The 16,991-nt window shown below is 43.5% G+C and overlaps 1 protein-coding gene across 2 annotated transcripts in view; it reads left to right on the plus strand.

Annotated features, from left to right (window-relative positions):
• Positions 1-1,642: 1,642 nt before the first annotated feature.
• Positions 1,643-16,991, plus strand: part of FAM83F (family with sequence similarity 83 member F) — a 65,530-nt gene continuing 50,181 nt past the window's right edge. Inside the window, exons 1-2 of one of the 2 annotated variants that reach the window (XM_040407900.1) lie at positions 1,643-1,701; positions 16,054-16,675. In XM_040407900.1, the coding sequence (XP_040263834.1) occupies positions 16,211-16,675 (465 nt within the window). In that variant the 5' untranslated portion in view covers positions 1,643-1,701; positions 16,054-16,210. Of the gene's footprint in view, positions 1,702-13,734; positions 14,358-16,053; positions 16,676-16,991 lie in introns of those variants that run through there. The other variant, XM_040407901.1, reaches the window with a different exon arrangement.

Consider the following 16,991-nt stretch of genomic DNA (forward strand, 5'->3'; position numbering starts at 1 on the left):
ACGTCACTGTTATGGGGGCACTGTGAATGTCATTGTTATGGGCGCTGAGTATAAGTGATAGGGCTCGTGCACAGAACCGTATCTGTTTTGCAGTCTGCATGTCGCGGTTCCACTAAATAAGGTTACTGTCCGTGTGCGATTCACATTATTTTGCAGTCCCATTAAGTTCTATGGGTTTTAGATCTGCATTATGAGGACCAGAATAGAACATGTTCTATCTTTCGCAGAACTGAGATACGGATGTGGAAAGCACAGGGAGGTCATCAGTGTGTTATTTACATCCGAATGTCAGTTCCAGTAAAGACAGAACATGTCCTATTCTGGTCTTCAAAATGAGGACCTCAAATCTATAGAACTCAATGGGACTGCAAAAAATGCGGATCACAAAATGGATACGGTCATGTGCATAAGGGTTTAGATAAACAGCTCAGCAGGCAGGATCATACAAGATAGGCTTAGATACACCACTCAGCAGGCTGTGTCATACAAAATGGGATTAGATACACATTTTAGCACGCTGTATCATAGAAGATGGGATTAGATACACACTATAGCAGGCAGTATCATAGAAGATGGGATTAGATACACACTTTAGCAGGCAGTATAATAGAAGATGGGATTAGATACACACTATAGAAGGCAGTATCATAGAAGATGGGATTAGATATACACTATAGCAGGCAGTATCATAGAAGATGGGATTAGATACACACTATAGCAGGCAGTATAATAGAAGATGGGATTAGATACACACTATAGAAGGCAGTATCATAGAAGATGGGATTAGATATACACTATAGCAGGCAGTATCATAGAAGATGGGATTAGATACACACTATAGCAGGCAGTATCATAGAAGATGGGATTAGATACACACTATAGCAGGCAGTATCATAGAAGATGGGATTAGATACACACTATAGCAGGCAGTATAATAGAAGATGGGATTAGATACACACTATAGAAGGCAGTATCATAGAAAATGGGATTAGATATACACTATAGCAGGCAGTATCATAGAAGATGGTATTAGATACACACTATAGCAGGCAGTATCACAGAAGATGGGATTAGATATACACTTTAGCAGGCAGTATCATAGAAGATGGGATTAGATATACACTTCAGTAGGCAGTATCACACACAATAGGATGTGTATCAGGCACACATACAGGATAAGATTAGATACAGATGTGATTGGATACACTTGCTGATTCCAGCTGTTTATCACACTCTGGAGTTAGTGAGGGAATAGCCTGTGGACTGTCATCGATGGGATTAGATACACCGCTCAGCAGGCTGTATCACACAGGATAGGATTAGATACACCGCTCAGCAGATTGTATCACACAGGATAGGATTAGATTCACCGCTCAGCAGATTGTATCACATAGGATAGGATTAGATACACATGAGGGCAGAGCCTATGGACAGTCAGTAATGGGATTTAGACACTGAGTGAGAAGTAGATTCCTGTCTGGGTGTAGTAACATGGACAGGAGTTGTAGTGGGTGGAGCTGCTGCAAACAGAGCAGTGTGGGGGCGTGTCCAGCCTGTGACTCATCTCTGTGCAGTGAAGCCAGGCTTGTGTATCAATAAAGTTATGTATTCAACAAAACAAGAAGGGGAGAAAGTAAACAGATCTGCCAGGAAAATGTGATGTCTTCCAGGGGGGAAGGAAAGCTCATACATGAAAAACAGGTATTGGGGGCCTATGTATGGATGGTGAGGGTTGTTAGGAGAACATAAAAAAATGTTGATTTTGGGACCGGACAACCTCTTTAATATACAGTATATTTTACAGCAGTTAATAATAATCTTTATTCATATAGCACCAACATATTCTGTGGCACTTTTTATATAAGAGGGATCATGTACAACCAATATCAGACATTGCAAAACTAATCAACAATCCAAACAATAGGAGTGAGGTCCCTGCTCCCAAGAGCTTACAATCTATGAGGAAAGAGTGGTTTTACAAAAGGAAAAGGTGCTTGTTTCGTATAATGGTCCAGCCTTCTTTTATAGGACAGGGCAGCACACACAGAGCTGCATCAGGTAGTCACAAGCCGGTATCTCTGTATGTATAGACGTGGAGTGCAGGCCGGGTGGGGTTGTAGTTGAATGAAAGGATCAGGTTGTAAGGAATAATATACAAGAGGGGTAAATGGAGAACAGTCAGATTAGGGAATGTGATAGCTCCCTCGTAAAAATGTGTTGTTAGGGCAGACTTTAAACTGAGGATATTGGGTATTGACCTGATTCATGAGGGTAGCACATTCCAGAGAACTGGTGCAGCTCAAGAGAAGGCAGTCTTACTATAGATCGTTAATGGAAAGCATGGATAGGGTGGCAGACAGAGGTAAGAAAGGAGATGTATGGCAGTTCAGTATTGTGGAAAGCTTTGTAAGTGAGCGTGACTATATCCAGTATGTACAGTGAGTACAGCTTTCTAAAGCTGATGGCTATCCTCAGGACAGGCCATCAGTATTGGATCGGTGTGGGTCTGACTTTTCACATCCCTGCCGATCAGCTGTTTGCTGGTGCTGCAGCCCCTTTACTGTTCACATAGCTCTGTGCGATGTTTGTACCAGAACGCAGTCGTTTTCTTAGTGACTGTTCACTTATGTTATGGAGAATATGATTAGGGGAGGTACTATTTATCCTTATGGAGGGTGCCTAGTAGACATAAGAAGTCTTAAGCCTGTATGAAATGAAATACCACTGCACACTCAAGGTTTAGATGCAAAGCAAAATCATTTTATTGTGACATCCTCCATATATTATTAGCAATTGAGGAAAAAATGCCTAATTTTCTTTTACTATAAATCCTGACGTTTTGGTCTTATTTCAGACCTTGGTCACAGTCACACGATATATGGAGGATATGTCACAATACGGATGCCGCATCCGTTTTTTTTTTTTGCAGACGCACAATTTGCGGAACCAAAAAACAACTGTCGTGTGCATGAGGCCTTAGACAGCATGATATGTCACCGGCAAGCATGCTTAAAAATCAGAATTGCCGGATCCACGAGCAGTTGCTCGTTCATTTGGCAATCGGTGGCAGTATAACACTGCAAGATGATCACTAACGAGCATTCATGCAAACGCTCATTAGCGATCATCTGCCGAAATATAGTCCAGTGTAATACAGCCTTTATAGGCCAAACAATACTCCTCTGGGAAAACATATGCAACTTAGCTCTCTTTCACAAAAAAAAATAAAAAGAAGAAAGCTGAGCCTCTGATGCCACCAGATATAAAGTAGTTATCCTATCCGTCAATGCTCAAGCTTTTAAACAATCCTTGCAACATAAATTGGATTTTAGCTAAGCGAGTAGCTCATCTGCAGACAGCTGTTTTGGGGTCATTATGCAGCGGACGAGGTAACGGGAAGTCCCTTTTAAGTAAATGTTTTTGGTCGTGACGCCAGTTGCATTTCAACAACGAGGGACGAAGTCCCCCTAAGTAGATGGTATTGGTGGTACCCAGGTGTAGGAATGCCAGAGTGGTGTAAGGGTAGCCTATAATGTCCCTATAGATGTGGCTGTGCACATGTCACGGTGCTCCTACCTGGATATCCTGGAACCCCCAGGCATAGTCGTCCTCAGCAGTGCAAGGGATAGTTGATGAAGGGGATGAAGAAATGAATTGAGTCCAGACTTGTATTGAAGTTGATAACAGCTTTACTTGAATAAACTTGCATCAGGAAACAATCTTCCAACTTTGTCTTGGTTACCAGCAGGCTTTGGCATAAATTCTGGCAGGCAAACACACTCGGCTCTGCTACATCTGTCACTTTCTAGCTCTGCTGTACTATCAGGTTTAAATAGAAACTTTTCCTTTCTTTCTGCTGTACTTAGCTTTGTGTAGTCTGACTCAGTCTTTATCTTTTATTTCTCTCTTTCTCTTTATCCAGGGAACTTCTCCTCCTGGCTTCTGAGGCTTTCTGCTTTTTCCTCCTGTTCCAGCAGGATTTCAGGGGAGGGGGTGTACTATTTTTTCTTATTAAGAGCACCTAGCAGGCACAAGGCAGGGATCTCAAACTTGTGGCCCTCCAGCAGTTGCAAAACTACAACTCCCAGCATGCCCTGATAGCTGTAGGCTGTCTGAGTATGATGCAAGTTATAGTTTTGCAACAGCTGGAGGGCCACAAGTTTGACATATGTGGTATAAGGAGTCATATGGGCCAGACAATGCTCTTCCACAGAGAAAAGTAAGCTGCTCCTCTGATGCCACCAAATGAAGGACAGCTACCTTACATCTGGTGGCATAACTCCGTTTTTGTAAAGGCAGCTAGTTTGCATATGAAAAATATAACGTTGTGAAGACAAACATCTTGCACAGCGATGCAAACACTGAAGAGGCTGCAGTACTTGCACAAGCGCCTCTGGCCTTTCAAACAACTCATCCATGGAGGTGCCATGAGTCCGTTTGATATAATATTTGTTCTTTTCATATTAAAACATTTTATTAACATTATTTTTACTAGGGGACTTGATCACTTGTACCATAGACTGCACTATTTCTGTATTGCAGTGTAGGGTGATTTCATCATGTCTAATCGCTTGTTTGCTATTTATTACAACAGTTGAGTGGTTAAAGGGGTTTTCCAAGACTTTACTACTAATGACCGATCATCTGGATAGGTTATCGGTATCTGATTTGTGGGGGTTCGACATTGGGACCCCCTGCCGAACAGCTGTTTGAGAAGACAACGAAGCTCGCAGTAGCGCCGCAGCCTTCTCCAGTGTTTCGTAGGCCAGTGACGACACGTTCATCAGTCACACGGCCTAGGAGCAGCTCAATCCCATAGAAGTGAATAGGGCTGAGCTGCGATACCAAGCACAGCCCGCTATACAATGTATGGCGCTGTGCTTAGTGAGAGTCGCTGCCTTCTCAAACAACTGAACGGCGGGGGTCCCGAGTGTCAGACCCCCACCGATCAGATACTGATGACCTATCCGATCCAGAGAATAGGTCATCAGCGTTAAAGTCTCGGAAAACCCTTTTCAACATTTTGAATTGGATTTATCTTCAATCCTAGCTACTGCAGGCGGGTGTCAGCTGTGTAACGGCTGTATTAGATTACATAATCTAGCAGGCGATTGTCAGGAGGAAAGCGTTCACTAGCAATCGCCTGTTCACTAGCGGAGGAAAGTGCTGCTATTACATGCAGCAATCTCCTCCACAGTATGTGAAGGAGTGATCGCTAATGCCATCACTCGTCCTCACGCTGTTTAGTTGTTTTACACAGGACGATCTGCCAGCGGCAAACAATGATTTATAAATAAGCTTAAAAATCTGCTCGTTCATCAGGTAATCGGCAGCAGTATTTGGCTGCCAGATCATTGCTAACGAGCGCCCCTGCAAACGCTCATTAAGGCCTCTTGCACATGACCGTATGGCTTTTTCAGTATTTTACGGTCCGCAAAAAACGGATGACGTCCGTGTGCATTCCGTTTTTTGCGGAACAGAACAGCTGGCCCCTGATAGACCAGTACTATCCTTGTCTGTTATGCGGACAATAAGGCTCCGTTCACACGTCTGCAATTCTGTTCTGCATTTTGCGGAATTGCGGACCCATTCATTTCTATGAGGCCACACGATGTGCTGTCCGGATCCGCACTTCCGGGTCCGCAATTCCATTCCCCTAAAAAATAGAACATGTCCCATTCTTGTCCGCAATTGTGGACAAGATTAGGCATTTTCTATTAAGTGGCGGCGATGTGCGGTCCGCAAAATGCGGAACGCACATTGCCGTTGTCCGTGTTTTACGGATCCGTGAAACACATACGGATGTGTGAATGGACCCTAATAGGACATGTTCTATCTTTGAACGGAACGGAAATACGGAAACGGAAGGCATTGAAATTAATGGTTCCATATACGGTCCGAATACGGAACGGAAACGGAAAAAAAAAACGTTCGTGTGCAAGAGGCCTAACAATGAACTGGTCTACAATCGTCCAGTAAGACAAATGGCACGCACCATATTTGGAGCAGGCTCTTTAAACCCCTTCCAGGATTACAATGACATTTATGTCAAATGTTAGGAAGAGGTTAAACAAGGTTATAATAGACCGTAATATTCCGCCCATTATTTCAGATAAATCTAGATTTTATTATGTCCGCCCTGATTTCCAGCTATATGCATATGCAGAATGGATTGAACAACAGAGATTGGTGTGCTGCAAAAGCCAATTAGTAGATATTATCAGCAATTGATAGGTGTGTATAACACTAATGTACTGCAGACATCCCAACCTGCAAAAACTCATTTCAGGGAGGTTTTCTTTTTTTTTCTTTCACTGACTTTTTATTACATTTTCCAAACACATGCAGTATCTGCACACTTTGCTCTATGGTGTGGAGGACTGGGCTCATTACCCTGCCCCAAATTATCCTATTTATGTATATGATTAAAGGGATTCTGTCACCACCTATAAGCCCTGTGAGCTAAACACATGCTCATGTCCAGGGTAGCATTCTGATTTCTAAGGTGGCCTTATAAAAGCTATTTGTGGCTTTATTCTGCGGAAAAACAGGTTTTACTAACCTGTCAATCATTGAATTAAGGTGCCCAAGCAGGGGAGGTCTGTGGATGCATGGTGCCCGGCCGCACGCATCGCCGTTCGTGCCTAGCGCCGCCTTCTACTCCTAAGTGCCGCCTCTCCCTCCCCCTCCTCCCGCTTTGAGATCCCGCTCAGCCTGATGCGCCGTTGCGGAATGCTGGCATCGGCTTCTTCTTGCACTGTGCGCACGCGCCGAGAAGGGGACACTGCTACAGGTTGCCGGAAAGGTTTACTGCGAGTAAACTAGAGATGGGAAGTTCGGATCTTTCAAATGAATCGGTTCATTTGAATCAGTTCATTCAAATGATCCGATTCATGAATCAAATCTTCGGTTCATTCGTTGAGCTGACAAGAAGCAAGTGAACCGAAGCTTAGGTTGCGCAACGCGCATGCACAGATGCTTCGATTCACTTGCTGAGTCGCTGAGTCGGCTCTTGGTCTGAGTCAGGAAGTTTATTCTTTAAAACCCTGTGTGTAATTATCTACCCCACTGTAGGAAAAAACAAGCATCCAGGGGGTGTGAATTTAACACTGGGGTAAATAATATAATTAAAATGGAGGGTTAAATGTGTAAATGTATTTAAAAAAAATACATCTCTCTCAATAGTTATATAGCTACTGAATGAGACAGAAGAAGGGATGCCTTTAACATATATATCTCCTTGAGAAGCCAATTTGACCCTAAAGGGTTAATTCAACCTGTAATCTAAACTCTGTGTCCTGTCACTTCTCTTATCTCTCTGCTCTGCTATCAGTAAACCTTTCCGGGATATTGAACACTTGCTGCCAAGCTCCCCCACAGTTTACATCTTATTGTTTGGGCTTCCAGCAGCAAGAGAATCTCTGATTAGATTATCATTAGTGGACCTTCTTAACCACCTCAGCTCCCCTAGCTTAAACACCCTTAATGACCAGACCACTTTTTACAATTCTGCACTACACTACTTTCAACGGTTTATTGCTCGGTCATGCAACTTACCACCCAAATGAATTTTACCTCCTTTTCTTCTCACTAATAGAGCTTTCATTTGGTGGTATTTCACTGCTGCTGACATTTTAACTTTTTTTGTTATTAATCGAAATTTACCGAAATTTTTGCAAAAAAATGACATTTTTCACTTTCAGTTGTAAATTTTTTTTTAAAAAACTACATTTCTATATAAATTTTTCTCTAAATTTATTGTTCTACATGTCTTTGATAAAAAAAAATGTTTGGGTAAAAAAAAAATGGTTTGGGTAAAAGTTATAGCGTTTACAAACTATGGTACAAAAATGTGAATTTCCGCTTTTTGAAGCAGCTCTGACTTTCTGAGCACCTGTCATGTTTCCTGAGGTTCTACAATGCCCAGACAGTAGAAAAACCCCACAAATGACCCTATTTCGGAAAGTAGACACCCTAACGTATTCGCTGATGGGCATAGTGAGTTCATAGAAGTTTTTATTTTTTGTCACAAGTTAGCGGAAAATGATGATTTTTTTTTTATTTTTTCCTTACAAAGTCTCATATTCCACTAACTTGTGACAAAAAATAAAACCTTCCATGAACTCACTATGCCCATCACGAAAAACCTTGGGGTGTCTTCTTTCCAAAATGGGGTCACTTGTGGGGAGTTATACTGCCCTGGCATTTTAGGGGCCCTAATGCGTGAGAAGTAGTTTGAAATCAAAATGTGTAAAAAATGCCCTGTGAAATCCTAAAGGTGCTCTTTGGAATGTGGGCCTCTTTGCCCACCTAGGCTGCAAAAAAGTGTCACACATGTGGTATCGCCGTACTCAGGAGAAGTCGGGCAATGTGTTTTGGGGTGTCATTTTACATATACCCATGCTGGGTGAGAGAAATATTTTGTCAAAAGACAACTTTTCCCTTTTTTTTTATACAAAGTTGGCATTTGACCGAGATATTTCTCTCACCCAGCATGGGTATATGTAAAATGACACCCCAAAACAGATTGCCCAACTTCTCCTGAGTACGGCGATACCACATGTGTGACACTTTTTTGCAGCCTAGGTGGGCAAAGGGGCCCACATTCCAAAGAGCACCTTTAGGATTTCACAAGGCATTTTTTACACATTTTGATTTCAAACTACTTCTCACTCATTAGGGCCCCTAAAATGCCAGGGCAGTATAACTACCCCACAAGTGACCCCATTTTGGAAAGAAGACACCCCAAGGTATTTCGTGATGGGCATAGTGAGTTTATGGAAGTTTTTATTTTTTGTCACAAGTTAGTGGAATAAGAGACTTTGTAAGAAAAAAAATAAAAAATAAAAAATCATCATTTTCCGCTAACTTGTGACAAAAAATAAAAAATTCTAGGAACTCGCCATGCTCCTCACGGAATACCTTGGGGTGTCTTCTTTCCAAAATGGGGTCACTTGTGGGGTAGTTATACTGCCCTGGCATTTTAGGGGCCCTAATGCGTGAGAAGTAGTTTAAAATCAAAATGTGTAAAAAATGCCCTGTGAAATCCTAAAGGTGCTCTTTGGAATGTGGGCCCCTTTGCCCACCTAGGCTGCAAAAAAGTGTCACACATGTGGTATCGCCGTACTCAGGAGAAGTTGGGTAATGTGTTTTGGGGTGTCTTTCTACATATACCTATGCTGGGTTAGAGAAATATCTCTCCAAAAGACAACTTTTCCCATTTTTTTATACAAAGTTGGCATTTGACCAATATATTTATCTCACCCAGCATGGGTATATGTAAAATGACACCCCAAAACACATTGCCCAACTTCTCCTTAGTACGGCGATACCACATGTGTGACACTTTTTTGCAGCCTAGGTGCGCAAAGGGGCCCAAATTCCTTTTAGGGGGGCATTTTTAGACATTTGGATTCCAGACTTATTCTCACGCTTTAGGGCCCCTAAAATGCCAGGGCAGTATAAATACCCCACATGTGACCCCATTTTGGAAAGAAGACACCCCAAGGTATTCCGTGAGGGGCATGGCGAGTTCATAGAAGGTTTTTTTTTTTGGCACAAGTTAGCGTAAAATTTTTTTGTTTTGTTTTTTCTCACAAAGTCTCCCTTTCCGCTAACTTGTGACAAAAAGTTCAATCTTTCATGGACTCAATATGCCCCTCAGCGAATACCTTGGGGTGTCTTCTTTCCGAAATGGGGTCATTTGTGGGGTGTGTTTACTGTTCTGGCATTTTGGGCGGGGCTAAATTGTGAGCAACCCTGTAAAGCCTACAGGTACTCGTTAGACTTTGGGCCCCTTTGCCCTCCTAGGCTGCAAAAAAGTGTCACACATGTGGTATCGCCGTACTCAGGAGAAGTAGGGCAATGTGTTTTGGGGTGTATTTTTACATATACCCATGCTGGGTGAGAGAAATAGCTCTGTAAATGACAACTTTTTAATTTTTTTTATACAAAGTTGTCAATTTACAGAGATATTCCTCTCACCCAGCATGGGCGAACACTGCGTTTTTTGCAATTGCGGACAAGAAAAGGCATTTTCTATATAGTTCTGGCAATGTGCGGATCCGCAAAATGCGGAAAGCACATTGCCGGTGTCCGTGTTTTGCGGATCTGCGGTGTCCGTGTTTTGCGGATCCGTGGATCCGCAAAACACATACGGACATCTGAATGGAGCCTTTCAGGGGGGTGATCAATGACAGGGGGGTGATCAGGGAGACTATATGGGGTCATCACCCCCCTGAAAGGCTCCATTCAGACGTCCGTATGTGTTTTGTGGATCCGCGGATCCGCAAAACACATACGGACGTCTGAATGGAGCCTTACAGGGGGGTGATCAATGACAGGGGGGTGATCAGTGACAGGGGGGTGATCAGTGAGTCTATATGGGGTGATCAGGGGTTAATAAGGGGTTAATAAGTGACAGGGGGGGGTGTAGTGTAGTGGTGTTTGGTGCTACTTTACAGAGCTGCCTGTGTCCTCTGGTGGTCGATCCAAGCAAAAGGGACCACCAGAGGACCAGGTAGCAGGTATATTAGACGCTGTTATCAAAACAGCGTCTAATATACCCTTCAGGGGTTAAAAAAAATCGCATCTACAGCCTGCCAGCGAACGATCGCCGCTGGCAGGCTGCAGATCCACTCGTTTACCTTCGGTTCCTGTGAACGCGCGCGCCTGTGTGCGCGCGTTCACAGGAAATCTCGCCTCTCGCGAGAGGACGCGCCGGTGCGTCCAGGAGGAATAACAGGGCCGTCGCCAGGACGCAATCCTGCGTACGGCGGTCCTGTAGTGGTTAAGGGCTCATGCCCATGACCGTATGTATTTTGGGGTCCGCAAAACACGGATCGGCAAGAAATAAGGATGACGTCCGTGTGACATCCATATTGCACAAATTTTTTGGGCGAATCCTTTCTAACAATGCCTGTCCTTGTCCGCAAAATGGACAAGAATAGGACATGTTCTATTTGTTTGCGGACATACAGATACAGAATGCTCATTTCCATTTTTTGCGCCCCCATTGAAATTAATGGTTCCGCATACGGGCTGCAAAAAAAAAAAAAAGGAATGGACACAGACCAAAAATACGTTTGTGTGCATGAGCCCTAAGGCAGGGATGTCAAACTACTGGCCTCCAGCTGTTGCAAAACTACAACTCCCAGCATGCCTGTAGGATGTCTGAGCATGATGGAATTGTAATTTTGGAACAGCTGGAGGGCCCCGAGTTTGAAATATGTGTCTGCGCTAGGCATTCCGGTATTCCGTTCTGGCAGGGGAACAGAATACTGTAATTGCTGTATCCGGCATCGGAGGACACCACCAGGGCCCGATGGATCCCTTTCATATATGCAGTATTTCTTTATCCGGCAGAATGGATTATAGTGAATGGGATCTGTGGGCCTCTAATGGAGTCTGGCTATGGCAATCCTTTGTTGGATAAGAATACTGAAATGCCGGCAGATGTGGACACAGCCCAACATAAAAATATTGTCCAAAATGTACAACTTTCTTTGAACTTTCTATTATATATAGTATTTCATAAAACCAAAATAAAAGTGAACATTCATAATTATCGAAGTGAAAAAAGGCAGCTGCAAGAAGACATGATATAGCCAAAATCAAAATGTCTTTATTGTACCTCTTATAAAAGAAACTATGGTGGCCACAAGAACAATAAAATAAACTATCTCTGAAGGTGCTGATGCAGTGTCCCGAAACACACTTCTTAAAGGGGTTGTCCAGGTTCAGAGCTGAACCCGGACATACCCATAACTTCATCCAGGCAGCCCCCCTGATGATAGCATCGGAGCATTTCATGCTCCAATGCGCTCGTGCAGGGCAAGGGCTCTTGTATTTACAATAACACACTGCCGGGCGGAGGCTTCCGCCTAGCAGTGTGTTCGGTGATGTCACCGGCTCTGATGGGCGGGCTTTAGCGCTGCCCTAGCCGTTTTTACAGACTAGGGCAGTCCCATGGAGAGCCTGGTACGTCACCGTAACTCCAGAAAATGCCTTTGCCCTGCGCAATTTAGCGCAGGGCAAAGGAGAGCATCGGAGCATGAACTGCTCCGATGCTCAAGTCAGGGGGGCTGCCTGGGTGAAAATGGCGAAAAACCCCTTTAATACTGTGATTGTGTTTCATGTAAATTGTGCTTGTATATGATTTCCAATAAAGTTGCATAGGGAGGGGGAGGTTCTAACAAGCCTCCCAGGGCTGACTCCACCCTGCACACAGTACAGAGGAGAAGGAGAAGAAGGTCAGTGTGTGTGTGATGTCTGAGGACAAAGCTGTACCTCAGCAGCCATCTTGGAGAGTTACAAAAACTCCAAAGTTAGTTCCATGTACCAGCCCATAGAAGGGAAAGATTACAGAAGAACCAGGCAACTCAGAGAGGGAGTGAGAATATTGGCAAAGGAAGGTAACTGTTGTTTATCCGGCTCTAGTCTCCTTTGCATTAGGTGGAGAGATTCTAAGCTACAAGCTGCCCACCATAACCAACGACAGAAAGGCCATCTGTCAGAATATAGTATTCCTAGAGAGGATACATAAGTATATGATTATACAGTGCCGCAGAGAAAGTACATCCCTCCAGCATGGAGAAACAAGGGAGAAATATTGATTGTCATAGAAAACTGCCCCTTATGAAACTTCTGGGAATTAATCTGAATCACTGTAAAAGCTGCCTTGCTGTAAATGACTTTTGCATACATTGATGACCTTTGGATCAGCTTCAGTAAAGTATTGGGAATTTGTTAAGAAACTTGGTCTCCTTATTCCACATCATCTCCTAATTGCACCTCGCGGTGCTGGCGTCACGAACAAAGGGGCCTAGCCACCAAAGCACCAGAAGCATACCCAATGCCATCAATGGCACCTCAACCTCCATCTGGCTGGTGTTCCCTGCAATAGAGAGTGACCCGGAGGATTTAGTGCTGTCTTCCTCATCACTGCACACCGACCCAGGGAGCTGCAAAACCGTGAGTACGACTACTACCCCCATCAGCCCACCGTGCACTCACATACTGCCCCTGCGGTCCAGTCCGCTGCACTCCTAGATGTACAATAGCTGTCATCCCATCATACGTTATGCCGACAGCTATCTTTCCAGACTCCCCCATAAACACACATGACCGATTTCACTATGTATTCATATATTATTCATGGTCCGAGAGAAGACCTCTGACAGGGGCTTATCTTCTGAGATAACGAAAGATTTGGGTATTGAAATTCAAATACAAAACTCATCATCTGTCAGGGAGAGTTGGGAGCTCCCCATACACGCTAGCCTTTCATCTGCTAAGTACATGTTGTATGTTTCTATGTTTCTATACGCTGGGGCAGATTTGGCCACCACGCAGGGGCAGACCACACATTTATGTGGGGCCTCAAAGATGATGGGGGCTCCCTCCTGCCCCTAGCAGCCAGATTCCTCTGGCAGCCATACCACTTTCAGCTTCTTCTGCGTCTTCAGGAATACAATGGTGAAGCAGGGAGCCATTAGCTCCACGATAAACCCTGAGATATCGCACCTAGCCGCCCGACAGACTGAAGCATATCTGCAGTGAGAGATCAGCTCCATTCATTGTGGGAACGTGGGGTAGATGAGTATTCATTTTAGATACAGGGGGTACCATATCATGTTAAGGCACATGAGGGGTCATTCTTCTGAATTGGGGAATATAAGGGGCACCATATTGTGTTGGGGGGACATAAGGGGGCCTTATAATGTGTGATTGTTACATAAGGGGGGTGTCATAATGTGACACATAGAGGTCACCATATTAACAATGTGATGGGCAAAGTTTAGCAGTGCTACAGGGTGGAGCTCAGTGGTGCAACAGGGGTCCCCAAACATAACTTTGCTTGGAGCTCCAGAAATGACAAATCTGTCGCTGGATAAAGGAGGTACAGAGGTAGCAATTGCACCCAGGCTCCTCTGGCACACAACAATACCGCAGTTATTTTTTAGGCGGCATGTGGCAGGTAGCGAACCCAATTACAGCATTTTGGGCCAGTACTTTAAAGCAATGGGCACAATACGAGTGACATGACAACTGAACAACGATTAGTACTAAGTACTGCAAACCACCTGATCCACCAGGAATCTTCAGAATATATCCTAAGATACTAAAACAGTATGTTATGCTTTGTGACTGAGGACAATGGCAATCTCTGCTGTCCTCCTGGCAGGGAGGTTCTAGTTCAAAGTCCAGGTATCATAATGAAAGTAAAAAGAAAACCACCTCAGATGTGACCGGTCACGCAATAGAGCTCCAGAAGCTTTATTCTGATATTTCTGAACTGCCTGCAAAGCCAAACGTGGATTTACGGAGAAGACAGTTCCAGCTCATTGCAAAAACAGGTATGTCCAGACATGCAAGGAGTGACTACTCAACTTTACAAATAGGTCATGCTAAATAGTCAGTAGCCATACGAAGGAAGTACCCAAATACCCCGCTCAAAAGGAGCTCCCTTTAATACTGGAACTTTAATTGAATACGGTAGTGCAGGAAGGATTTTAATTTACCAGCTTATAATTAGAATTCATCGCAGGTTTATGAGGGAAGAATTAATGATGGAATTAAACATATAATTAACTACCGTGTTTACTGTGTATATGGGAACTGAAGATGGTTATACATAGAGGTGAGGGCGTCCTATAGCAATGTTTAAAAAAGAGTCCCTTTCTGATGTTGTTTAGGACTTCCACACCACTAACCACCTGGGCCAGAGGACTAAGTGCTTGTTTGACCTCCAACTCCTTTCTATGATCCTTGCGTTCATTCCCTACACCCCTGTTTGCTAAGGGAGAGTTCACATCTACGTTTTAAGTTCCGTTCTTCCGATCCGTCAGAAGAACAGGAAAAAAAACAGGATCCTGTGAAAAAAAAAAAAAAAAAGAATCCTGTGCATCAATTCTGCAACTTTGGTCACTTTCCGTCTGAGATTGTTTTTTTTTTTTTTTTAGACTGAAAAAAAAAGTCCTGTGTGCAGGACTTTTTTTTTTTCCATCTAAAAAAAGGATCTCAGACAGAAATGGCTCAAATGGATGCCAAATGTGCAACAGGATTCTTTTTTTTTTTTTTTTTTTACAGGATCCTGTTTTTTTCCCCCTGTTCTTCTGACGGATCAGAAGAATGGAAAATGAAACGGTGATGTGAACCTGTACAGGTTCTCTTCACCTATAAATAGGAGTGATGCAGGCAATCTCAAATGGGCCCATTGCAATGTAGGTTCAGCTGGGTGTTAGCAGTTAGGGGGATGTCCCTGCACTGTCTGACACTATCCAATCAGTGCTGCCAGTGTCAGACTGTGCAGGGACACACCCTCCCCCCAACTGGACCTTCATTGCAAACCCAATTCACTCCTAAATTTCTAGTAGGAATAATAGAGGAAAAGCACATCATAGAGTCAAGGATAGATACTCCCGAATTTTTATTACATGGGGATTGCAAGCAGTTTGTAAAACAGACATGTCAGGAGAGGTCACAGGTCCTCTTTAAAGGGATTATCCAGGTATCCGTACATCTGGCACATGAACCTAGCCTGGAGTTAGAACCCGCAGCACATGGGTGAGTCCGAATCTCTTTGCACATCAATAGTGAGAGAATCAGATTTGCACTTGCGCTGTGGGTTCTAATGCCAGGCTAGGGTCACATGCCCAATGTACGGCTTGTGCAACCCCTTTAAGGTTTTCTCTCATGACAGACATTGCTGCCAAATCATTAGACTATGCATTCAATGTCCAATTAGTGGGGATTCAATCAATGTGATCCCTGCCGATCAGTACAAAATGACAACAGCGCTGGGAAAGGCCGGTACCACATTGTCTCCTATGAATTCATATTTCCCTGGAGGCTGCTGGTAAAAAAGTTGAGCAGAGCTTTCAGGAAGTTACGTAGCTTTGTATTTATTACATTAAAAGATATTATTATATTTTCATAAAACATTTTATATTCTTCTGTCAACCACTGAATTAGATAGAGTTAGATGTTAATGATTTTAGTGTAACCTCTACTAGTTATCCAGTTGTTTTATTGATTGTGGTTTTCTTTCAGGATTCAGGTTCAACTGCTTGTTCCGTTTGGCAGCTGAGAGAATAGTTGGAGGTTGGGTGAAAGTGAGGGATTGGTCTCAGGTGAGCTCCAGCTTACCACTCCCTCTCGTACATAATGTAAGTCTTTACTGTGAGCAGGCAGTCAGAGGAAGAACACTATGGCCGAGTCACAGCTTCTGTGCTTGAGAGATGACCATGTTAATGAGAAGATCACGGAGAACATGGTCTACTTCTACTACAGCGAGGACCAGAGGAGGTGCCTAGAAGTTCTAGTCAACAACGGGATCCAGGCTTACAGACAATACATTAAGGAGAAAGAAATAAAGGATTTCCTTTCTACCAAGGAACTTACAGACCTGAAATGTGACTTTAAGAAATATGAAATTGATAGTCCAAAGAAACCAACGAAACAACAGGCGAGTAAGCAGCAGAAGGAGAAAGAATCCACCCTGCAATACTGGCCTGCACTCAGTGATACAGAGATTCCACCTCTTGACCTCGGCTGGCCCGATAAAGGATATTACAGAGGGGTTAGCCAGATGCTTGTGTATACCCACCCTCCTAAGGAAAATGCCCCCACCATAAAGGCTGTTGTGAGAGAAATGATCCAGAGTGCAAAGAAGGTAAGTTTGATCCTTAACTATGCTCTGCAAAGAACAATTTGGATGATCTGGCATTACACTGGCCATAGACATAATGATTTACCATGTGACAGAACCAATCTCATGAAGATAGGATCAATAGAAATTCCTTAAATTATTTGGAAAATCACTTTTTTATCTTATCTGGAGTAGTTATGTAGATAGTAGATATCTAGATAGTTACGAAATCGTTGAAAGCCCTATCGTTGACCACAACATGCAAAGTCATTCTGTCTCACCATGAATATACTCATTACCTTCATGTGGAATCTTGCATTCAAGCTGTTGTTGGCCCTTG

The sequence above is a fragment of the Bufo bufo genome, chromosome 9 (genome assembly GCF_905171765.1).
Source record: "Bufo bufo chromosome 9, aBufBuf1.1, whole genome shotgun sequence".
Taxonomy (NCBI): domain Eukaryota; kingdom Metazoa; phylum Chordata; class Amphibia; order Anura; family Bufonidae; genus Bufo; species Bufo bufo.